General features: G+C 41.2%; 1 protein-coding gene across 1 annotated transcript in view; it reads right to left on the bottom strand.

The window, feature by feature from the left end:
* The window catches only part of NR1I2 (nuclear receptor subfamily 1 group I member 2), a gene marked incomplete at its 5' end in the record, with an annotated part of 42,073 nt that extends 23,192 nt beyond the window's left edge, over window positions 1-18,881 (bottom strand). The window contains 5 exon segments of the mRNA XM_020985840.2: window positions 271-344; window positions 347-457; window positions 7,373-7,506; window positions 17,024-17,245; window positions 18,775-18,881. Of these exon segments, the coding sequence (XP_020841499.1) occupies window positions 271-344; window positions 347-457; window positions 7,373-7,506; window positions 17,024-17,245; window positions 18,775-18,881 (648 nt within the window).
* Window positions 18,882-24,700: the final 5,819 nt, after the last annotated feature.

Raw genomic sequence — 24,700 nt, 5'->3', positions numbered from 1 at the left:
AGCTATCACTTTGGACCATACTGTGCCATGTTCTCAGAGTAAAGAAATAAATCATAAAGAAGCCTGTGACTACTCAAACTTGCAGGTCCAGAGAAGCCTGACAGTACATTAAGCATATCACATGCCCCTAGCCCTAAGGGAGGATTACTTCATTTACAGCTTAGACCCAGTTCCATATCACTTGCCTGAGTTGTGGGGATGAGGAACAAGGTTTGCTAATAGTACAATGAAGGATGCTATTCTGAAGCACCAAATGCTTAATTCTCTTACCCAGTTATTCTTAAGATGGGAGAATGTGGGGTCAAAGGTTTTCTTCTGAGCCTCCAGGAGCTCCAAGATCATTTCTGCTGCTCTTCTGTTAATTCCTTGACTTCCAGAGCCTGACTCCCCAACTGTTCTCTCTTATTTCTCTTGATCCGGGCTCTCCTCTGTTCCACTGCTGCATCAGACATGATCACTGCACAAAAGGGAGAAGAGGAGCTGGCTTAGGGAAAATCTATTCCCTTAACGCTTGAATACCACCAGGAGCAAATGCCCTGAGCTATTGAGCTTGGGATCATTCTCCTTTCCCCAGGCCACCCCAGCCACATGTACTAAGCATGTGCTAAGCTCAGGAATAACTACATATTATCACCAGCTCACCCTCCTCTAAAGTCAGAAAGATTATGGATTCCATAAAGGAAAATCTAAATTACCTCAGCTATCTGAGCTAGAGGGAGCTATAGGTAGTGACTTGAGTTTGGGGTGGCAATTGAAGAGAAGAAAATCTAGCTGGGCCTACTTACAGCAAGAGAAGAGTATAAGGAACCTCCTTTATTAGTTTCTGGCTTGGAAGCACTCTCTACTCTGAATCACCAAAGTCATGGAGATGTTGACCTCTAAGAACTTCCACCATTGTTTTTCTGAGTTCCACAGTTCTCAGTACTGTTCCAGCAAAGGGAGGTATGAGTTGTACCCTCCCCTGGCCATTTTCTGTTGAGCACAGATCTATAGGGTCTGTACTGCATTGGGGCAACAAGATGGTGTATTCAGAGTGCCTCAGTGCCTGGCACAGTGCTTTGCGCATAATAAATTCTCAGTAAGTATTTGCTGATTGACTGAATCTGTTGAGAGCTCAGCAAGATTAGGTACTAGTGGAAAATAGGGCAAAGATCATGGTACTACCAGTATGATCTCAAATTAATTTGCATAGTAACCAAAGGCATCATGATAGGGAACAACAGAAAGGAATCTCTCCATTCCAGTTTCATCCAACTCCTTTGCAGTTTTGCTAAGTGGAGTCGCTGAGATGATTTGAAGGGTTCTTAGCAACCAAGGGACATAATAAGAGTCAGGAGGAATTTTAGACCATAGCTAATAAGAAAGTCTAAACTCAGGGACACTGAGCAACAATAAAAGAAATGGTGTTCAAAAGACAAAATTTCTAAAGACTTCTTTAGCTAGATGGCTGGGTACAATTGGGGTTCACATCACATAAAAGCTAAAGATTGCCTCTGGGGAGAAGAAAATCCATGACAGTAGTCCTAGTGATGACAGCAGAGCAAGAAGCTGAAAAAACAAACAAATAAACAAACAAACAACAACAACAACAACAACAACAACAAAAACCCTGTCACAACTGAAAACCTGCAGAAGGCAGTGGGTCAGCTAGGAGCCACCTTACAACTGATGGCCAGCAGAGAGCAGTAAAGAGCAGCAGCTCAGCAGGAAAGCCTGGCAGAGAACAAGTTGGTGGGAAGGACCACTAGAAAGAGAGCAGAAAACAGTTTGATGACATCACCAAGGGGCACCAGGGACGCTACAGCATCAGAGAAGTGAGTTTCCCTGGTCATGTGTATTTAGCCATGGATGTTCTCTATGGGTATGTCAGGCTGAGTGTATTGCCTGGCCACATGTATGTGTTCTCTCATCATGTGTGTTCCTTGTACATGTCTACTTCTCTGCTGGTTGTGTGGTAACCTATCAGAGAATGTACCCTCATATATACATGGGAGATCTTTCTTGTCATTTATGTTATTATGCTGGTTGACTAAACATCCTTTTATCTGAATATGTTCTTTGGTTGGCCTGCTAAAAATAAACATATTGGTGGGGGCTTATGGGCTATCATTTTGAATGGATACTGACCCACAAAGTGTATCCAACCAAAGGTAGCTTTCTTTCTTTTTTTTGTGCACTATATATTTAGTATTTTATTTTTCTCCAGTTACATGTAAAAACAATTTTTAACACTCATTTTTAAAACTTTAAGTTCCAAATTATCTTCCTTCCTCCCTCCTCATCCCCCCTCTCCCATTGAGAAGGCTAGCAATTTGATATAGGTTATACATGTGTAGTCATGCAAAACATTTCCATAATAGTCATGTTGTGAAAGAAAACATAGACCACAAAAAAAACCCTCAAGAAAAATAAAGAAAGTTTAAAAAAAAGTATGTTTCAATCTGTATTCAGACACCATCAGTTCTTTCTCTGGGGATGGAAAGTATTTTTCATCATAAGTCTTTCAGAGTTGTCTTGGATCATTGTATTGCTGAGAATAACTAAGTCATTCACAGACAATCATCGCACAACATTGCTGTCACTTTGTACGCAGTACATTTCACTTTGCATCAGCTCATGTAAGTGGTTCCAGGTTTTTCTGAGAGCATCCTACTCAATCATTTCTTATAGCACAATAGCATTCTATCATAATCCCATACCACAATTTGCTCAGCCATTCCCCAACTTATGGGCATCCCCTCAATTTCCAATTATTTGCCCCCCCAAAAGAGCTGCTATGAATATTTTTGTACATATAGGTCCTTTTCCTTTTTTTTTTTAATCTCTTTTGGGATACAGACTTAGTAATGGTATTGGTAGATCAAAGGGTATGAGCCCTTTGGGCATAGTTTTAAATTTCTCTACAGAATTGTTGATTCAGTTCACAACTCCACCAACAGTGTATTAAGGTCTCATTTTTACCACATCCCTTCCAACATGTGCCATTTTCTTTTTCTGTCATATCAGCCAATCTAATAGGTATGAAGTAGTACCTTAGAATGGTTTTAATTTGCCTTTCTCCAATCAATAGTGAGTTAAACCATTTTTTCATAAGGCTATAGGTAGCTTTGATTACTTCATCTGAAAACTGTTCATATCTTTTGATCCTTTATCAATTGGGGAATAGCTCTTATTTTTATAAATTTGACTCAGTTCTCTATATGTTTGAGAAATGTGGCCTTTATCAGAGAAACCTGCTTCAAATTTTTTTTCATTGTTACTATTAATAAATGTATTTCCCTTCATCCTATTTCCCACCCCATTTATTCTATTCCCTCTATCCTTTTACCCTCTCCCTTCTCCAATGTGTTTTGTTTCTGACTATCCCTTCCCCCAATCTGCCCTCCCTTCTATCACCCCACTTCCTTCTCTTATTCCCTTCCCCTCCTACTTTTGAGTGTGTATATCATTCCTTCTTCGAGCCAATTCTGATGAGAGTAAGGATCACTCACTTCCCCTCACCTCCCCCCTCTTCTCCTCTACTGTAAAAGTTTTTTATTGCCTCTTTCATGTGAGATAATTTACCCCATTCTGTTCTCCCTTTCCCTTTCTCTCAATACATTTGTCTCTCAACCTTTAATTTTATTTTTCAGACACCATCCCTTCATATTCAACTCACACCTGTGCTTTCTGTCTATATATATATATATATATATATATATATATATATATATATATACTTCTAACTACCCTAATAATGAGAAAGTTCTTATGAGTTACCAGTATCATCTTTCCATGTAGGAATGTAATTTTATTGTCTCTTATGATTTCCTTTTCCTGTTTACCTTCCTATGCTTCTTTTGAGTCTTATATTTGAAATTCAAATTTTCTATTTAACTCTGGTCTTTTCATCAAGAATGCTTGAAAGTCCTCTATTTCACTGAATATCCATGTTTTTCCCTGAAGGATTATATTCAGTTTTGCTGGGTATGTGATTCTTGGTTATAATCCTAGCTCCTTTGCCCTCTGGAATATCATGATTATTCCAAGCCCAGTGACCCTTTAATGTAGAAGCTGCTAAATCTTGTGTTATCTTGATTGTGGCTCCATGATACCTGAATTGTTTCTTTCTAGCTGCTTGCAATATTTTCTCCTTGACCTAGGAACTCTGGGATTTGTCTATAATATTCCTGACAGCTTTCATTTTGGGATCTCTTTCAGGAGGTGATCAGTGGATTCTTTCAATTTCTATTTCACCCTCTAGAATATTTATGGCATGGCAGTTTTCCTTGATAATTTCTTGAAAGATGATGTCTAAGCTCTTTTTCTTTTTTATCATGGCTTTCAGGTAGTCCCATAATTTTTAAATGCTCTCTCCTGGGTCTATTTTCTAGCTTAGTTGTTTTTCCAATGAGATATTTCACATCGTCTTCTATTTTTTTTTCATTCTTTTGGTTTTGTTTTATTGTTTCTTGATTTCTCATAAAGTCATTAGCTTCTATTTGCTCAATTTTAATTTATAAGGAATTATCTTCTTCAGTGAGCTTTTGTACCTCCTCCTTTTCCATTTGTCCAATTCTATTTTTTAAGGAGTTTTTTCCTTCAGTGAATTTTTGTGCCTCTTTTTCCATTTGGCTAATTCTGCTTTTTAAGGTATTCTTCTCCTCATCGGACTTTTGTAACTCTTTTACCATTTGACCTAGTCTGTTTTTTTTTGTGTGTGTGTCTCCTTTACCAAGCTGTTGTTGACTTGTTTTTCATGATTTTCTTTGCATCACTCTCCTTTTCCTTTCCAATTTTTCCTCTATCTCTCTTACTTGATTTTCAAAATCCTTTTTGAGCTCTTCATATTTTTCTTGGAGGCATTGGACTTTGTTGGAGCTTTCACTGTTGTCTTTTGAGTGTGTGTTTTGTTCTTTCTTGTCACCATAGTAACTTTCTATGGTCAGAATTTTTTTCTGTTGTTTGCTCATTTTCCCAGCCTATTTCTTGACTTTTAACTCTTTGTTAAATTAGGGTTCTGCTTCCAGTGTGGAGGGCACACTGTCCCAAGATTCAGGGGTTTTATACAGTTGTTTTCAGAGATACTTCTAGGGACCTGTAAGTTTTCAGTTCTTCCAAGGGGGGGATGATCTAAGGAGAGGCATTTACTCCTTTCCTGGCCTGTGTTTTGGTCTGTGAGCAACCATAAGCACTCTTTTTTGCCCTGGAACTGTGGGGAGGGTCCCTGCTCCACTGGTATGACAGTACTCCTCTACATCCTGGGGCTGCCACCCAGGACTGGGACCCAGATCTGAGTATAGGCAAAACAACAGAGTCCTGCCTCAGTGCTAGGAAAGAGACCCCTGTAATCTCCTTCTAACCAGTTGTTCAACCTCCTTGTCATTTGTGGGCTGAGAGCTCTGGAAGCAGCTGCTACTACTAATCCAGTGGCTCCCGAGGCCTGTTCCTGGTTTGCTGGGGCTGGGGTTGTGCTGGCATAGCCTGCACTGGGACTGTGCTCCACTCTCACCCAGATGTAACAGACTTTTCCTGCTGATCTTCTAAGTTGTCTTTGGTATCTGTGGGCTGAGAGGTCTGAAAACTACCACTGCTACCACTGACTCAGTTGCCCTGAGGCATACTCTATGTTTCCTGGAGCCTGGTCTGCACTGCATTGTACTCCTCTCTCACCCTCGTGCAACAGACCTTTCCTGCTGACTTTATAAGTTGTCTTGGGCTAGAAAATTGTTTCACTCTGTCTTTTTGTGGGTTCTGCCACTCTACAATTTGTTTAGAGTCATTATTTAAATATATTTGGAGGGGTTTGAGGGAGAGCTCAGGAGAGTTGTTGCCTTTACTCTACCATCTTGGCTTTGCCTCCAAGTGTAGCTTTATAAGGGTCCATGTTACAAATTAATGAAGAATGAATGAATCTACAATGGGAGAGGATAAAGGGTATGGTCATATTGCTTGTGTCTGGAAGATTTCACACTGTTTGATTCTCAGCCTTTTGCCTTCCCCATAAAGTTTGGCTATCTGCGGAACATTCCATCTTTCATTCTCTCCTTCTATCCAGAGAGAACTAGATATCTCCAACCTGAGAGCAACTGAAAGACCCTGGAGGAAAAGTCAATCTGTTAATACAAATTAGAAGCACCATGGTTCTTTCAGGAGATCCTAGGAAGTCCTCTGGTTTGGAGGGGCAGACATGGAAGAGTGTGTGTGTGTGTGTGTGTAGGGATGGGTCAGGCCCTGCCACAATCCAGCTGAGAACATGGATTGGGGCTTGGATAATCATATGGTTGAGGCCAACTTCTTTAGGATGGAGCCCTTGAAGCTTGTCAACTCACCACTAGAAGGGGGAAGCATAAACATTCTTTGGCTCTCTAAGCAACATGGATCAGAGACAGCAGCCCAGGCAGTCAAACCACCTTCCTCCTATCTCCAGAGGGGTAGGACAGGTCCAAATAAATGAGTTGGGTCCAAGTAGAGAAAAGAGTGGGGTGGGGGGAGGGAGGAGGCAGATGGAAGAGGGAGGACCAAGAAATAGAAGGGGAGGGATGGATTAAAGATTAAATCCCTAAATGAATGCGGCCCCTAGGCTCTGTACCTTAAACTACTCTCCCCTATATTTAAAAAAGTTTTTAAAAGAACATCAAAGACATACTTAAAAGGCAAAAGAAGTCAATGGCAGTGTGCAGCCCAGATGATTTCCCACTTTACCATAAACTCATCTTCATTATAGAATATCAGTAGGAAGGGATTTTGGATCATCTATAGCTCAGGAGTCCTTAACCTGGGGTCTGGAAACTTGTTCATTTTAAAAAAAATTATAATTATCTTACAATATAATTAGTTTCCTTTGTAATCCCCAATTTTATTTTGTGCATTTAAAAAAAAACATTATTCCAAGAAGGGGTCTACAGGCTTTATGAGACTGCCAAAGGGGTCCATGATATCATAAAGATTAAGAGCCCCATTCTGTAGTCCAACATCTTAGTTTTACAAATGAGGAAACTGAGGCCTAGAGAGATGAAGTGACTTGCTCAACATGACCTAGGGAGTGCCATGGTCTTGGTCACTGAGTTGTATGAGACAGCTCATTCCCCTCTCTCTCAGCAATCTTGTCACTGCTCCCCTTAAGACTGCCCCCATAATTGTGCTAGTAGCCTAACACAGACGCCTCTGTGGGAAGCACACACTTTGCCAATTCAGAAAATCTTTACCAATGGCCAACTCTGTGTGAGTATCTGTGGTAGAAAGATGAACAAGTTGTTTATACTGACTATTGTTTAAATGGAGAGAGAAAGAGAGAGAAAGAGAGAGAGGAGAGAGAGAGAGAGAGAGAGAGAGAGAGAGAGAGAGAGAGAGAATGAGAGAGAGAGACTCATTTATCAGTTTCAGTGCTTACTTTCCTTCCTCATTCCGCTATCCAGGCACTTGCGAAGCCGGCAGGCCTGGCACTGCTTCCGAGTCTTCTGGGTGATTACACAAGTGCCCTTCCGGAAGGGGCATCTCAACCGGACATTACGTTTCACGATTCGCCTGTAGGAAGAAAAAGAGAAGGTGGTACTAGGATTAGCACCAGACTGGAATGGTAAATTTGGGCTCCTTCCATCAGTACACATAGGAGCTCTGGGTCTCAGGAAGTCCTGATCAGCCAGGGGGAGCCATCCTTCCAAGCAGAGCCTTCACTGGGAATATTTTCATCTGTGGCAAAAACAGTTGAGGGAAAGGAAAATGGATAGTGGCATAGAGGATAGCTCGACTGTTGGCATAACTCCACCAAGAGAGGAGTCTGACCCTTGCCCTCACAAGGATTTTGGAGGAAGGTGGGTTCCACAAGAGGGGTGACGTGTGGTTATATTACTTCTCAATCTCCTGTGCTGAGTCATCATTCTTGCCATAACCACCAACTGTGAGCATACCCCCAAGTTTTTGCCCTGAACCACCTTCTCTTCTCTCCCTATACTTTCCCCTTTAATGACCTCACCAGCTTACATGGGTTCAATTATCATCTGCATACATCTGACTCCCAGGTCTACATGTCCTGTCCAAGTTTCTCTCCTAAGCTCTAGTCTTTCATCACCAACCATCTATTGGTCATTTCCAAGTGGATGTCCCATACATGCACCAAACTCAACAATTCCAAATCAGAACACATTATTTTTCCTTACATACCTAGACCTCTTCTGACCTTCTCTATTACCATTGAGGATAACATTATTCTTCCAGTCACCCAGACTTGTAGCCTTAGTGTCATTCTCAACTCCCTCTCCATATATGGAATCAGTTGCCAGATTTTGTCATCTCTACCTCCACATCCTTTACATCCTTCTGCTCATATGGCTACTACCCTAGTTCAGGCCCTTATTGCCTTGTCGAGACTGTTGCAATGATTTACTATTCTGTTTCTCTGATTTATGCCTCCCTCCCACTCTATCCATGTTCCACGTAGTCATCAAAGTGATTTTCCTGAAACTATAGTGATTTCCTAAAGCACAAGTCTGGTCATGCCACCCTCCCTTCTCACTCCCAGGGTTAATAAATTCCAATGGCTTCCTATTGACTTTAGGGTCAAATATAAACTGCTGTTCAACATTTAAATCTGTACACCCTGGCCCTTTCTCATCTTTCCAGTCTTCTTACATATTCTCCCATCCTCACACTTCATTACAGTCTTGCTTCTTGGTCATTCTGACTGACTTGCTGTTCTGCACAAAAAACACTCCATCCCCCATCTTTTGACCTTTATACAATGATTGTCCTCTAGGCAGCTAGGAATATACTCACATCTCACATGAATCTCTTGGTTTTCCTTCAAGATTCAGTTCAAACACTCATTTGTTCCAAAAACAATGAAAAAATAAACAAAACCCTACAAAGTATAGATACAGAAGGATCTTTTTAATATCATAAAAAATGTGTTCAAAATCAAAAGCAAACATGATATGCAAAGGGGATAGACTAGAACTGTTCCCAATAAATACAGGAGTAAAGCAAGGATGCTCACTCTCCCCACTGTTGTTTGATATAGTTTTGGGAATGGAAGCAATAGAGTAAGACAAGAGAAAGAAATTAAAGGCATAATGATAAATAAAGTAGACTGAACACTATCCCTATGGTTTACTTGAAAACTCCTAGGAAACCAGCAAAGATGCTAAGAGACAACAGTTTCAGCAAAGTTGTAGGCTCCAAAATAAAGCCTCAAAAATCACATCCATTTCTATGTAATAACTGGATGATTACAAAATCCAAGAGGAAATAATAGAAAGGGAAATTGCAGAATCACAGTTGGAAGGAACTTCTGAGACCATCAGAGCTATAGCTTAAGCCTAACCTGAACAAGAATCTTGCTGCATTTAATCCCTTGCTTGATGACCTCCAGTGAGGAGGAACTTCCTACCTCCCAAATGCAGCCCATTCCTTCCAAAGAAGTGCATATAAAAGATGAATTTCTGTTACTGCAAGGTAAGAAATTATGGAGACTAAAGAAAAATGGTAAGACTTATTTATTTATTTATTTTGCTTTTTGGTGAGGCAACATAAGGGTTAAGTGACTTGCCCAAGGTCACACAGCTACTAAATGTCAAGTGTCTGAGGTCAGATTTGAACTTCAAGGCCAGAGCTCTACCTACTGCACCACTTAGCTGCCCCCGGTAAAACTTACTTAAACTGATATAGAATGATGTAGCCAGAACCAGGAGAACAACATATATGATGTATGCAATAAAGTAAAAGAATAGATCACTGAAAGGGCTGAATCCTGAGTAATTGTAATCACCAGTCTTGTAACACCCTCTTGGCAGAGAGGTGGGTGACTACAAGGGCAGAATGTTGCTTATGACCAGATTCGGTTACTGAGTTAAGTTTTGTTTTCTTTTTTGCTTAGCTGTCTGATGGCACTAGTGGTAGTAGTGGTGTGTTACATCCAGAAATGCCTAGATTATAAAAATAAAAGATATCAATAAAAATGAAAAAAAATACCTGCAGTAGACAGAATGACTTGTCCAAGGTCACACAGTAAATGGCAAATATCAGATTTGAGTCTAGGTCTTGTCTATATAGTGTCCTCTATCTCTGCTGATCTTTTACATTTCATAGGGAAAGAAAACCAAACATGGTGAAAAAGTACTATTTCAGCTGTTACCACTGAATTTCTTTTCCCTCTAGAACCAGATAAGGAGAATAAGAAGAAAACAGCCAGTGTATTCTTTTCTTTTCTTTTTTATTTTTAAGCAGTTGGGGTTAAGTGACTTGCCCAGAGTCACACAGCTAGTAAGTGTCAAGTGTTTGGTCTGAGGCCAGATTTGAACTCAGATCCTCCTGACTTCAGGGCCAGTGTTCTATCCACTGCAGCTCATTCCTTAAGAACAAATTTTTCATTCTTTAACCCACCTATTCATGGTTTGGTTCGTAAGTTTCGTAAGCTTCCACTCAGGAAAATGGGTATATTTTTATGATAACTTGCAATGTATTCTGTGACCTACCCCATCAGAGATTTCTTTAGCTACAGCAGCTCTCCCCAGGATAGGCTCCTTCAAGCAAGGCTGCCTTCCCCTTTCCTCCTTCCCCCTTCCCCAATTGCTGCCAAGCAACAGCCTTCCATCTCCTTGTAAGGATGGCCCTGTAGGCAGTGTTTCCATGGAGACAGACGGTCTCCTCTCCCTTTGTCCAGCACTGGGCACATGAGTAAGGAAAAGAGATTCTTCTAAAGGAGTGGTCAGAAAGAAACCTTAAACCTGAATCCCAGGTATAGAGGTAGAAAGGGACAATCCACATAAGCTCCCCATGAAGGGCTGGGGACCATGGAAGAATTGTCAGGGAGGGAAGGGAAGGAAAGCCCTCCTACCTCCACCACCCTTCACTACTCTGAGCATATTCACCTATTAATCCAGCAGGATTCTCCTATCTCACCACAGTGAGAAAGAGGCTAAGAGATCAATTACCTTTACCAAGGTTGAAGGAACAGCTAGAATACCTGGGACTTTGAGACAGCTTTAAAATGGTGAGAATCTGTAATGTGTCAAGGCAACAGGTCCCATAACCACATACCTCTGTCTTGTTCTACAATACCCCTTCAGATAGCTAGCAGGAAAAGAAGAGAGAGGGAGGGTGGTAGGTGAGTAGGCCATGCAAGAAATAAGCACAGTTAGAAGAGCTCAGAGCTCCTGCCTGGGAGACAGTTAAGAAAAAATAGGCCATGAGAGGTCAGACTTATTGGTAAGGTCTAGTTCAATTTACATTCCACTATATTATACTGAATTCGAAATGAGATAGGTCAAAAGGCTTTGGAAGCATAAATTCAGAGGCTCAGACCTGCTTAAGGGTATTAGTGGAGGAAAGAACTGAGTAGAGAGCAGGTTCAGAGCAGTGACCAAACCTTGTATCAAATGTGAGAACCGTAGGAGCAGGAGGGAGTGACTAGACCATTCCCCCCACACCTTTGCCTCTTGTTTGGGGCAACAGCCCTTTGTGATGGCAGAGGAGGAGAAATCAGTGCAGCCGGGATTCCCCAGCAACTATTCCAACAAAGATCTCAGATGAACACCAAACTGAATAGTGATCAGAAAGCTAAGAAAAAAAAAACAGTGGGTGATCTGTCTAGCACAAGAGCACAAATTTGGCCCACTAGCAATTTTTTTTGATCCCACTAGCAAATTATTTTATGGAAGTTAGGTGGCACAGTGGATGGAATGCCTGGCTTTGGAATCAGGAAAACTTATCTTCCTGAATTCAAATCTGACCTCAGACACTTCCTAGCTGTGTGACCCTGGGCAAGTCACTTAACTCTGTTTGCCTCAGTTTCCTCATGTGTAAAATGAGCTGAAGAAGGAAATGACAAACCACTCCAGTATTTTTGCCAAGAAAACCCCAAATGGGGTCACAAAGAGTTGAAAACAATTGAAACAATTGAACAAAAAACAAATGAGTATGGCAGGAACTGGTGGAACATGACAGGGGGCGGGAAAAGGGGAAAGATCAGGAACTCTAATCTAAGAGAAGAGATCTCAGAGTCAGACCCTGAGAGAAAAACAAGGGTGCAGTGTTATTGCTCTGACCCTAGCAGTAAGGCCTTGATGGTTCTACTGGAAGTGTACAGAGCCTAGCCCTAAAACAAAGATACAAACCCAGAAGAGAATAGTTCCAAAACATCTACAAGCAAAACCTCAAAGAAAACGCATCTTGGTCAAAAGATCATTTAGAATTCCTAGAAGAAATGAAGTAAGAATTGTTTATGAGAATATAAATTAAAAGAGAACATTCTTTCCTAAAATGAGAGGAAAGAAACAAAAGCAATGGAGGAAAGTCTTGGTGAAAAACAACAACTGTGAGCATTATTCCTCACACTACCCCTATGACTAACAAATTCCACTACCTATAACTCTTCCCTGTGCCTGTACTACTGAATTAATGACCACATAGGAACAAACTATTCTCAATCCTCACTTCTCATTCTCTTGTCCCTATTCTCTTTAACAATACTCCACCCGTCTCCCTCTCCAAGCCTGCCCACCTCTTCCACTGTGCCCTCTGAAATTCCTATTCCATAGTGAATAGACTTATTTTCATTCTGGATTTCTTTCTCTAATACTCTTTCAATCTACTTGCCCTCACTGATTACTGGCTTCTTCCCCCACTTTGCAATCTGGCTTGTATCCCCATAACCCAACTAAAACTACTGTCTCCAAAGTTGCCAATGTTCTCTTTATTGCCAAATCTGATGGCTTTTTCTAGGTCTTCATCCTTTTTCATCTATCTGCTGAACAGGATGCCATTGACCAACCTCTTCTCCTACATAATCTCTTCTCTATGAGTTTTTGAAACATTGCTCTCCTTGGTCTCCTCGGTCTCCTTTGCAGGCTCATCATTCATATCACACATTTTGGAGAGTATGGGCATTCTCCAAAGTTCTGTTCTGGTCTTGGGTCTTGCATCACCAACGGCCTTTTGTACATTTCAAATGAGATTTCTGTCCCAAAGACACTTAAAGCTCAACATATCCAAAATTGAACTCATGATCTTCCCTTTCCCCAATGCAACTATTTCTCATGAAGACACTACCATTTATCTAGTCGCCCAGGTTGGAACCTTGGTGTCATCTTCAACAATTCACTCTCCCTTACACCACATATTGTCACCAGGCAATCACAACCTCATGAAACTTACGTAAAAACTAAGTTTATCACAAGAAAAATGAACATGCATATGGAACCCAAAGAGTTCACAATCCATACAGAAGTTTGTATTTTTATAACAGTAGGACAAAGGGAGGAAGAGATGCCAGAAATCTTTACCTAAAAGGGCATGGCATGGGAGGAGGAAAGGGGCAATAAAGGTAGGAAACAGACAAAACCCCCTAGGTGATGGCAAAAACCACATTCTTTTCCCTTGTGAACTGCTATGGCCTCAAGGTCACATGTGGCCCTCTAGGTCCTCAAGTGCAGTCCTTTGACTGAATCCAAACTTAACCTACAGCCTCGAGGCCACACGTGGTCCTCTAGGTCTTGTCAGCTCAGGAGGAGCTTTGTCTTTGATACATTCAGGGCCTCCTACATACTCTGGGTCCAGTATTTCTGGAAAATATGGCAACTCAAAAAGACAAACCCCTTAACGTTATCCAATCAATGGTCAAATCTTGCCATTCCTATCTCCAACATCATCTCTCATACATGAACATCCCTCTATTTACACATCCAGGACTCCAGTTCAGGGCCTCATCCTCTCTCATCTAGATCATCTCAATAGTATCACAATTAGTCTACTTTACTTGAGCCTCTCACCAGTCCAGCCTATCCTCCATTGAACTGCCAGGGTGTTGGGTTTTTTTTTTTTCTAAAGCAGAGATCTGACCATGTCACCACCATACTAAGTAAACTGACATGGCTTCCTGATGCCTCTGTGTTAAAACACAAACTTTTCTGTTGAGTGTGTTAAAACCCTTCACAAATTGGCCCCAAACTACCTTTCCAGGCTTATTGGCCATTTATCCTCCTCCCACTCTGTAAGATCCAGCTAAGCTGTACTTCTCTTGTCCTCACACATGGTATTTTATATCTCAATTCTCGTACTTTGCGTTAACTGTCTCCCATACCTAGAAAGCACTCCCTCCTCCCCTCCACCACCTAGAATCCCTCTCTTTCTTCAAGATGCAGCCTAAGCACTACTTTCTCCAGGAGGCTTTTCCTGATTACCCAATTACTAACACTATTTCTGCCTGACTACTCTGTGCATACTTACATATGTAAGCTTCTTGAGAATAGGGATTATTTCAGAATTTTTTTGCATCCCTAGCATTTAGCAGAGTGTGGGACACACAGAGTAGGTGCTTTACAAATGCTTGTACATTGATTGAGGAGGAGGAAGTTTTTAATTTCTTAATTACCATGATACCAGAATCTAGGTTTCTAGTCAGAGAAAGGAAATGTTTTGGGAATTGCCAGCCTCAGGGTTTGCTTAATGGATAACCTCAACTCTGAGAAACCTGAGAGCCAGGCTTATCCACAGAAGGAACATTTCTGAGGCAGTCAGTATAATCCCTCCAACCCACACTGGGGGACTGGAGTAAGTTTCTGGTGGAAGAGTTAGTCAAGAAAACCAAAATACAGGCTTAAATTTATAGGCAGCATAGCTGTCCCTTTGCATAGGAAAATAAAATAAGGAAACACATATTTAGTTTAGAGCATAATGCCTTTTCCTATTTGTAAATATTAAAGAAGAATTCCAAAAGATGAAATTGATGAAACTGGACAGCTACTGCTGGTAGGAACTGCATGTGGCAGCTGTTACAAAGGCAGAGCTGTCTTTTATCAAAACACTGTAAGCAATGGAAAGCTACAAAAAAATCAGCAGTAACAGGCAACTGGGTTGTATTTTCTTTCTTTCTTTCTTCCTTCCTTCCTTTCTTTCTTTCTTTCTTTCTTTCTTTCTTTCTTTCTTTCTTTCTTTTCTTTGTTTCTTTCTTTCTTTCTCTCTTTCTCTCTTTCTCTCTTCCTTTCCTTCTTTCCTTCCTTCTTTCTTTCTTCTTTCTTTCTTTCTTTCTTTCTTTCTTTCTTTCTTTCTTTCTTTCTTTCTTTCTTTCTCTTTCTTCCTTCTTTCCTTCCTTCTTTCTTCCTTTCTTTCTTCCTTTCTTCCTTTCTTCCTTCCTTCCTTTCTTCCTTCCTTCCTTTCTTCTTCTTCTTTCTTCTTTCTTTCTCTTTCTTTCTTTCTTCTCTTTTCCTTCCTTCTTTCTTCCTTTCTCTTCTTTCTCTTTCTTTCTTTCTTCTTTCTTTCTTTCTTCTTCTTTCTTTCTTTCTTTCTTTCTTTCTTTCTTTCTTTCTTTCTTTCTCTCTCTCTTCCTTCCTTCCTCTCTTTCTCTCACTTTCTCTCTCTCTCTTCCTTCCTTCCTCCTTCCTTTGTTCTTTCCTTTCTCTCTTTGTCACTCCATCTGATTCTCTCTTCACAACAGTCCTTATATCCATCTGTCTTCTTCTCTTCCCTCACACAGCCTACCCCCTCATTCAAGTCCTCCTTACCTCTTGCCTGAGCTGGAGCCAAAGCTCCCAGTTGGTCTCCCAGCATCTATTCTCTCTCCTTTAAATCCATCTGAGGCATTGCTCAAGCATAGGTCTGACTGTGTCGCTCCCCTCCTTGGGCAGCACCAAGGGTGAGATTTTTGGAAGCAAACTTTCCAGGAGACAAGAGGGCATTTCCTGAGCAACATCACTTTAGGGGGAAAAAGGTCCCCTGCATGGTCCCACGGTGAAAGCAGCAGTGAGGATTAAAGCTACGAGGGGACAGGAGGGAAAGGGTGCGCCTTGGTCCTTCTTCCTCCATGTCTTCTCCCAATGCCTTCCCACAATCATTGTGAATTTTTTGGACATAGCAGTTCCGATGGAAAGAAGGATGCCCGTCTTGTCCAACAGCCCCAAGGTTTATTTGCTTTTTTAGGGGAATCCAACCCACAGGGGTTGCTAGAGTACTTGAGGTGACTGTATAAGACCGTTGGGGAGAATCAGGGATTCACCAGAAGGGAACAAGCATTTATTAAGTGCCTACTGTGTGCCAGGTACTGTGCTAAGTGCTTTATAAACATCCTGTCTGATACGCACAACAACCCTGGGAGGCAGGTGCTATTATTATCCCCATTTTACAGTTGAGGAAACTAAGGCAGACAGAGGTTAAGTGACTTGCCCAGGGTTATACAGCTAGTAAGGATCTGAGGCTGGATTTGAACTCAGATCTTCCTGACTCCAGGCCCAGCTTTCCATCCACTACACCACTTAGCTGCCTCTGAATATGAGTGTTTCTTCAATGGCAGCTACAAGTTCAGTTCCTTCTTAGGGGTAAAATTCTGAGATCTCAGATTTGGAGCTGAGAGGGACCTTAGAGATTATTAAATACAACCTCCATGTTTTCAGGGGGAGAAAACACAGGCACAGAAAGATTAAGTCACATAGCTAACATAAGTGTCAGAGGCAGGATTTTCACTTAGGCTTTCCTGACTTCAAATCCAACTTTCTGTGGACAGTTGTGAATGTGTTATGTATTTTTTCTCGACTTTTATGAGCTACTGTGTCCTTTGCATCTTCTTACTTTGCAGTGGGGTAAAAGAAATGCCATCTTCCACTCCCTTATGAGTTTTATTTGTTACCCTGAGTATTTATATGGGAACTGGGGACCATATTATTTATTTTTAGGAAACTATAGGCGGGAGGTAAAATATATTTGGAGATTTTCTTGGAATAAACTCTGGATGTGTGCAATAAACAGAGAAAGAGAAAATGACCTTTTTGTGACCCCAGGGTAAGACCCACTTGATCTGAGCCCAGATTCTTTAGAGATCCCTAGGGCCACGAGTTATACATTAATATACTTTTAGTAGTATTTTTATTTTTAAAAAATTCTAAACTTTTAATTTTTCAAAGTGCTTTCACATCTATCATTATATCTTCATAGATTATCCCCATTTGAAAGATGAGGTCACATCTTAGGTTTGTGGCATAGCCAGACCAGAACCTGGTTGCTTTCTGTTTCAATAAGGTTAGTGGTGAAAAGATAGTCACTGGTGTGGTGACTCTACCTGAAAAATCCCTTGCACCCTTCACAGGTCATGACATTGAAGTGGTAACCAGTAGCTCTGTCTCCACACACACGGCAGACTTTGGGCTCCCCATCATCTTCTTCTGTGGAGGGGTCGTTGCTGGTGGGACCTGATACTGCTTCTTTTTCACCTTCCAGAAGGATAACATGGCTCCAGCTCCCTCTGTGTCTCTCCTCCAGGTTGACTCCCGTGCCTTGGAAACTAGAATGATCAACAATGATGGAGAGTAAAAGGGCCATGCCATCTGCCGGGCCAGGTGTATTTGATTGTTTCTGTCTGCAAAGAAATACTCCCTAAATCCCTAGCTTTTTTGTGCGTTGTATTATACCCTGTTGCAATGTGAACACTGATTTCATATGGGAGAAAATGTAGATCTTGATGATACTAACATTGTAGAGTTAACCGTTCCACATCGCAACTTTCCCTATATTGGTTTCAATATATCATGGGTCAGCATAAGGAATCGAATGGGAATTTTTGGGGAGTCTTGCAGAAGCCGCAGACGACACACAAAGGTCAGCAGATGATATAGGAAAAGTTTAGAAACTCAGAAATACAGGATTGTTATAAAAAAGGCATTTCAGTAGATTCTGTCATCATATGAGAAATATGATTTCCTAAAGGAAAATGAAGGTGAAGGGTCTGCCTCTACCCCTACTGGTTTTATGCAGATTTTCCAGATCATGGGGCCACCACACCCCTAACCCCTGTGATATGGAAGGGATAACTGTATGGAGAAAATACTGCTGGGAGAAATATCTTGTGACAATAGAGAGGATCCTAGGGTGGGAAGTATGAGTGAGAAAATGCTAAGGAGCAGAGAGATAGTCAGGGGAGAGGCTGAAAAGAGGAAAAGAAACTATGGAGGAAAACTGGGCTTCACAAAGCATGACAGTTTGAGTGTGGAAGGCATCAGTTAAGGAAATATATGTGCTTATCAAAGACAAGTTAGCTAAGAAGGGCTTGAAGCAAAGAATAGGTCAGGGGAGCTGAGGCTAAAGCTGTCTGCTCAGGAAACAGGGAAACCACAGTTATTCCTTCCTTCCACATTGGGGAGAATCTGGGGCACAGTCCCCCCACCCCATCCCCATCTGGAAAATCCACATAACATTTTTTGGCCCTCCCTTTGTACCACAGAAGAAGTCTGAATTACTATGGTATTAAATTGATAAAATTTGTTGATATTATACAATACTATACATATTTCATGCATTTCTGAGTTTCTAAACTTTTTCCGTGTCATCTGCAGGTTCTGCAAAACTCCCCCAAAATGCCCGTTTAATTTCTTATGCCATCCCACAATATATAGGAACTGCGATGGTGGGAGTTGTGATTTGCAAGTGATAACTGTCATTTAAGATTTATGGGAGGGGAAATTAAGTGAAGCACCATAGGTCAAGATGCCTAAGTTAGGGTACAGTCTGGCCAGAACCTAGAAAACTCCCTAAAATCTGAGCATTGTGAAGCTGTATTCAATGACTGATCTGTGAGTTTTCTCCCTGCACAGAGCATACACCCCAGGACTGCTTCACCCTATGGTTCTGCACTTAATGTTTGTTACCAGGTGTGGAAATACCCAAGGTCCTGCCTGCATCATCGACCTCCTTTGCACTCTACACAACAGGGGACCTGGCATGTTTTCTCTTGTAACAAAATAAGTTCCTATTCATGTCTTTTGGAGTCATGTCTGTTGGTTGACATAGGTAAAGAGTTGAATTGTTTAGACTTACCTGCTGAAAGGGCAGAAACAGCTCCCTGGGCTGACTGCAATGCTAGTCAGAGTGTCTGCTAAAGATGGAGCAGCTGCTTTATTGGATATCAAAGACCCCAGATCCAAGTGTCAGAAACGGAGAGTTCCAGAAATGTCCACTCCAGGGCAGGATTTGTTTTTTTCTAAAGACAATTAGAAAATTACTTAATTTTTTAAAACATTGGCATACACATTCATAGATAATACTCTATAGAAAGGAGCTGGGAAATGGAGTCCTAATTCATAAAGAAATAGAAAATGTAAATTGAGATCTCTCCTCCACCACTTCAAATGTTCAGCTGCTTTTTATTGAAACCTCTGGATTAATTCCAGCATTGTTGCCTTAATCTTTCTGACTTCAGAACCAGAAAATCTCAGAATTTTACTTAATACCAGAAAACAGATTTCAAGCAATGACCTATAGCCCCTAGGAACTTTACTTTGGCTTTTATAGGCTTGGAAACTGTTAATACCTGTAAACTTGCTGTATGTTTGTTAAAAACATTAAAAAAACCAAAAAAACCAAAAAACCAGCCCCGGTTCTCAGTCCCTTTTTCTAGGCAGAAAATCTCTACTAATTAGGTGCTTATCCTAACACAGTAGTTAATATGTAGCAGCTTGGCAGGAACTAATCAGAGTTGGCAGAGACAGAGCTGCATAATGAGGGAAAACTAGTTATTTGTCATACTTCTCTGCCAGCCTCTGTCCCTGACTATGCAAAGTATAGGTTGGCAAACTTCACCTGAGTTCTTGCCTAAATTGTAGAATTTACTTTTAAAGGGATGGGTGGTGAATATGTAGAAAAGGAAGCAGTGATCACAAAGAACCAGCATGGTTTCCTCAAGAGTAGGTTGTATCTGACTAACCTAATTTCCTCTTTGGTCAATTATTAAATTGATAGATCAGGGGAACGATTTGAATCTATTAAATATTTATTTAAATATCTAACAAAATAAATACAAATATTAAATTTTTATTTAAATATTTCATTTTAGCAAATCATCTGACATAGTGTTGCATACTGTTCTTGTTGAAAAGAAGGTAAGATGTGGGCTAGATGATAGTACAATTAGATGTTAGATGGCTGAACTCAAAGAGTGATCTTAATGGTTTGATGTCAACATAGAAAGAAAGAAGTCTTCAGTGGAATGCCCCAAGGATTTGTGCTTGCTCCTGCATGGCTTAATACTTTAGAGCACAAATGCCATGCTTATTACATTTTCAGGTGACACAAAGTTAGGGGGAATAACTTTGATCCACTGAATGACAAATGCAGAATTCAAAAACATCTAGATCAGGGGTGGGGCACCTGTGGCCTCCAGGCTATATGTGGCCTTCTAGGTCATGGGGGTGTGACTTTTTGACTGAGTCTAAGTTTTACAGAAAAAAAACCCTTTTATTAGGGGGATTTGTTTTGTGAAGTCTAGATTCAGTCAAATGGCTGAACCAAGAGGGCCACGTGTGGCCTCAAATTAGCAGATTCCCCACCCCTGAATTCTGAGGTCTTTCTGACTCTTAAGCCCAATCCTGGGAGTGCTCCCATTGTCCTTACACATATTATCCACCCTTCCAAGTTAGCGCCCAGTGTTAACCAATAAGAAAAGCTGGGATAATAATTGTGAGATATCACAGAAGAAGCTTTTGGTGAGTCTGGGAGGGGAGGATAGTCAAACGTTAAGCTTCTACCCTTAACATAGAACCAGTCATACAGGATATCCCCAAAGACTTAATGCAATCTGACGATTTAATAGCTTCCACAATTTTGGGACACCCTGTAGAATCAGACTGCTAGAAGGGCCCTAAGAAATCCTTTAGCCTGACTCCTCCTTTTATAAATCAGAAAACTAAGATTGTATGGAAGTTAAGAAGCTTGCCAAAAGTCCCCCAAATCGTTAATGGTAGATCCAGCATTAAAACCTAGGTTTCACATAATGAGCAATCCTCCTGGAAAAGTGGCAAATTTTTATTTGTCAACCCAGACATCTCATTGAACAAGTCCATAGAGTTGTTCAAAAGCCCTAAGAGAAGTAAAAGCAAAGCAGGCAATGGCAAAGTTCAGGGAACATCTCAAGGCCACCACAGCTTTGGGCAGACTCTCTTTCAAGTGACCCAAACTAAGGCTGTTGTACAATAACATGTTATTGCATTATAACCAAATCCCCTCTCCAGCTTCCACCCCTGCAAAATCATGAAACCCCCCTGTGGAGTCATTTCACTGACTGCTCATCTGTACCATTGTTCCCTGTCATAATGAGGATGTGGTTTTCTGAATTAAGAAGGGTTAATAACTGAGGTAATTGGGGGTCTGCTACTTCATAAGGGCCAGTTGTTAAATTTTCAGCGTGAGCACTTTATACCTCAGATATCAGCAATGCTATAAATCAGGGCTTGTTTAGACTTAAGAGACAGTGCTGATTAATTAATTTAATTAAACTTAAAAGTATCTTGTAATTAGAAGTACTTGTAAAATACTTTGATTAACTGAGTAATCAATTAATTAATTGACAAGTAATTGATTAATTAATTAAACCTAAAAGTATCTTGTGTATATATGTTTCTGTTTTTGTTTTCCAGAGAAATGGCTTTCATTTACCAGCATACCTTTATGTGTACCTTTATGGATCAGAAACTCCTTAAGATAGGCCTGCACAACATATGGCCTGTGGATGCGAAAAATGTAGGGTGCCGCTGTACTCTCTCCTGTTTGTCCTGTGTCCTGTGACCCATGGCAACCAATCTTCTTCAGTATGTCTCTAGTCTAACCTATCTTCGGCCAGAAGAAGATGAGCCTATTTTAATTTTGGCCCCTACCTACTGCCCAGTTGTGCAGGTCTGCCTTAAGACAAGATACCATGTCTCATACTTAGTGAGGCAATGGGAATTAATGGGCCTGAGAATTAGGACACCTGGGTTCTACTATAAAATCAATTCATGGCCTCAGACAAGTCACATTCCTTGGCTATGTTAAGACTCCTCCATCTATAAATTAGAGATAATACCTGCCCTTTCTACTCCACAAGGAAAAGTGGAATAATTTCCCCTTGCCGATAAGGAGTGCTTATTGAGGAAAATACCACGGCCCTGTGAGTCCCCACTTCCTGGGAATGGGAAGGCCAAGAACAAAGAGCAGTAGATGGTGTCCAGACAGGCAGGCCCAGGGGAAGGAGGTAGAAGAGAGAGATAGCATGGCGTGGGCACGAGTCAAACAGAGTCTGCAAGAGAAGCCTGGCGGGACTGTGGATCTGCTGAGGTCTGATTCACTCTCTCCAGGCATCAGCTAGGAATATGGCGCAAGTCAGTGGCCAGCTGCCAACAGGAACTTTTAAGAAGAGGGAAGAAGGAAAAGGGCTGGAAAACTGAAGCAGGATAAAGGAGTAGAAGAAGACAGGGAAGAGGAGGGAGAAAGAAGGAAAAAAGCCCTCTAGGGCTGCTGGTGTGGTCTGTTTGTCTTCCAGAAAGGGTATAAGAGAAGAAGCCTGAAGGAAGAGAGAAGCTTTGTTAAGGTGAGAAGAACAATTAGATGGCCCCTTTAAGTTAAGATTTAATGTGAGAATCCAGTCAGTTAAAAATTATTTTGTGAGCACCTACTATGTATCAGGCACCATTCTGAGTGCCAACCTTCTGAATATCCAGGTACTTGGAAAGCAATCACCTAGAAAGAGATTATGCAACGCAGACCTTGATTATTCATGATTGGAGAATCATGGGACATATTTGCAGTCATTATTTTGACAATAATTGCAGTACTTGGGGAGTAAGAAGTTTGGCATGGGCTTCAGATCAGCAGAGAAACCAAATTTCTCCCAAAGAACATATAAGGAGAAATTAAAGCAGTACTAGGTGGTGCAATGGATAAAGTGCCAGATCTGGAGCCAGAAAGACTCCTCTTCCTGAGTTCAAATCTAGCCTCAGATACTACCTGTGTGACCCTGAGCAAGTCACTTAACCCTGTTTGCCTCAGTTTCCTCATCTGTAAAATGAGCTGGAGAAAGAAATGGCAAACCACTCCAGTGTCTTTGCCCAGAAAACCCCAGATGGGGATCACTAAGAGTTGGACATGACTGAAAAATGACTGAACAGCAACACTGATCAGTGGTGCCTGTTATCTTTTATGAAATAAATACTCTTGGGCTCTTTTCTTGAATCTCAGGAGTAGTGGGAGAATTTTGTAGTGATTCTACTTGGTAGGCTCTTCATTGTCTTCTGGAATGAAACAGTGGACAGCAGAAATTCTGTGACCTGCTCTGAAAGATATGCTACATGATAATAGTTCCTTTAAAAGTGGCAGGCAGGTTTGGGAATTATAAGTGTGGACTAGAGCTCTGTGGTAATGGAGGCATGGAGTTAACCTCCTTACAGGTGCCTCCCATTGAGGTACAGAGAAAGGGGGTGGGGAAGAACAACCAAATAATCCTATAGATGAAGCTCAAAATATTTTGAACATAATTTGGAGTCAGGAAAATGTTTTAGGTGTGGATGATAAGGACGTAGCAGAGTTGCCTATTAAAAAAAATGAATTGTGTAGAACCCTCCGTGTTGAAAAATGAGGTATAGATGCAAACTGCCAAAGAGCATTTCATGATAAAAGGAAGGCAGACACTGGTGGGAGAGCTTCAGGGGCCCAGAATGAAACGGGGAAGAGAAACAGCTAAGCTGGTAACATCTGTGCAGGTGAATCCAGCAAAACCAGCCGGGGCTATAATAGGAAGAAAGGCACGGAGAAGGGATTTCAGGAAGAAAGGAAGGGGAAAAAAAGAAGACACATCTCAGGTTGTGGTGAGGGGAAAAGGAAAACATGAATTAGTCAGGGCCTAACAAGAGGTACAGCAAGACAATAGCTGGGACATGGCAGCCCCTTGCAGAGGAAATGAGACAGAAAGCTCTCACTTCAGAAGAGACGGCTGTCTGAAGTCTGCAGAGAAGGGATGGAAGGAATAGAGAGAGACCCAAGGGGGAATAAAAATGATACACCTGCTGTAAATAGAACACAGGGCTCAAAAAAAGAAATAGAGGAGAAAAGTAAGATAGAGCTTAAGATATATGGAAGGAAGAGGTGGACTAAGAGTAAAAAGCAAAGAGAGGTGGGAAGGTTCAGTGGAAGCCATGAAGGTGCAAATGAAATACACAATTAAGGGGCTTAAAGCGGCAGCATGTACATTGTAATATACATGGCACAAGAACAAAGAAGGCAGGGATTGGTGCCTGTAGGGTCCCAAAAGAAGAGAAATTGGATGAATGAAAAAAGAGGTGAATTTGTTGCATACAAAGGAAGTGGCCTATGGGAGTGGGATTTTTTTAAATGTTCGAAAGATGTGAGAGGCAACGTGGTGTATTAGAAAATAGAATATCCTAGCTCTTTATGTTTACTTAATGTTTCTGTGCTTCAGTTTCCTATCTGCAAAATGAGCTGGAGAAGGAAACGGCAAACCACTCCAGTATCTTTACCAAGAAAACCCCAAATGGGGTTGTAAAGAGTTGGATGTGACTGAAACAAATGAACATTCACACTGTCTTCTGGTTCGTGTGGTTGAATCATTTCAGTTGTGTCCGACTCAACATGACCCCATTTGGGGTTTTCTTGGCAGATACTATAGTAGTTTGCCATTTCCTCCTTCAGCTCATTTTACAGATGAGGAAACTGAGGCAAACAGGGCTAAGTGACTTGCCCAGGATCATACAGCTAAGTGTCTGAGTCCAGATCTGAAGTCAGTGAGTCTTCTTGACCCCAGGCCTGGCACACTACCCACTGTGCCACCTAGCTATTCATTTCTCCATCTGTAGAACAAAGATAATAAAATATGTAATATGGGTGTGAGCTGCATGAGCACATGGTGAGTAGGCCAGGTGACTTTTAAAATGCTGCAGTAGCAGCAACCCACACTGGCTTGTGTCCTTTTTCCCTTAGC

This window comes from Phascolarctos cinereus, unplaced genomic scaffold (genome assembly GCF_003287225.1).
Source record: "Phascolarctos cinereus isolate Bilbo 61053 unplaced genomic scaffold, phaCin_HiC Scaffold_726;HRSCAF=1367, whole genome shotgun sequence".
In the NCBI taxonomy this organism is placed as follows: Eukaryota; Metazoa; Chordata; class Mammalia; order Diprotodontia; family Phascolarctidae; genus Phascolarctos; species Phascolarctos cinereus.
This window is presented reverse-complemented; position numbering and strand designations above follow the sequence as displayed.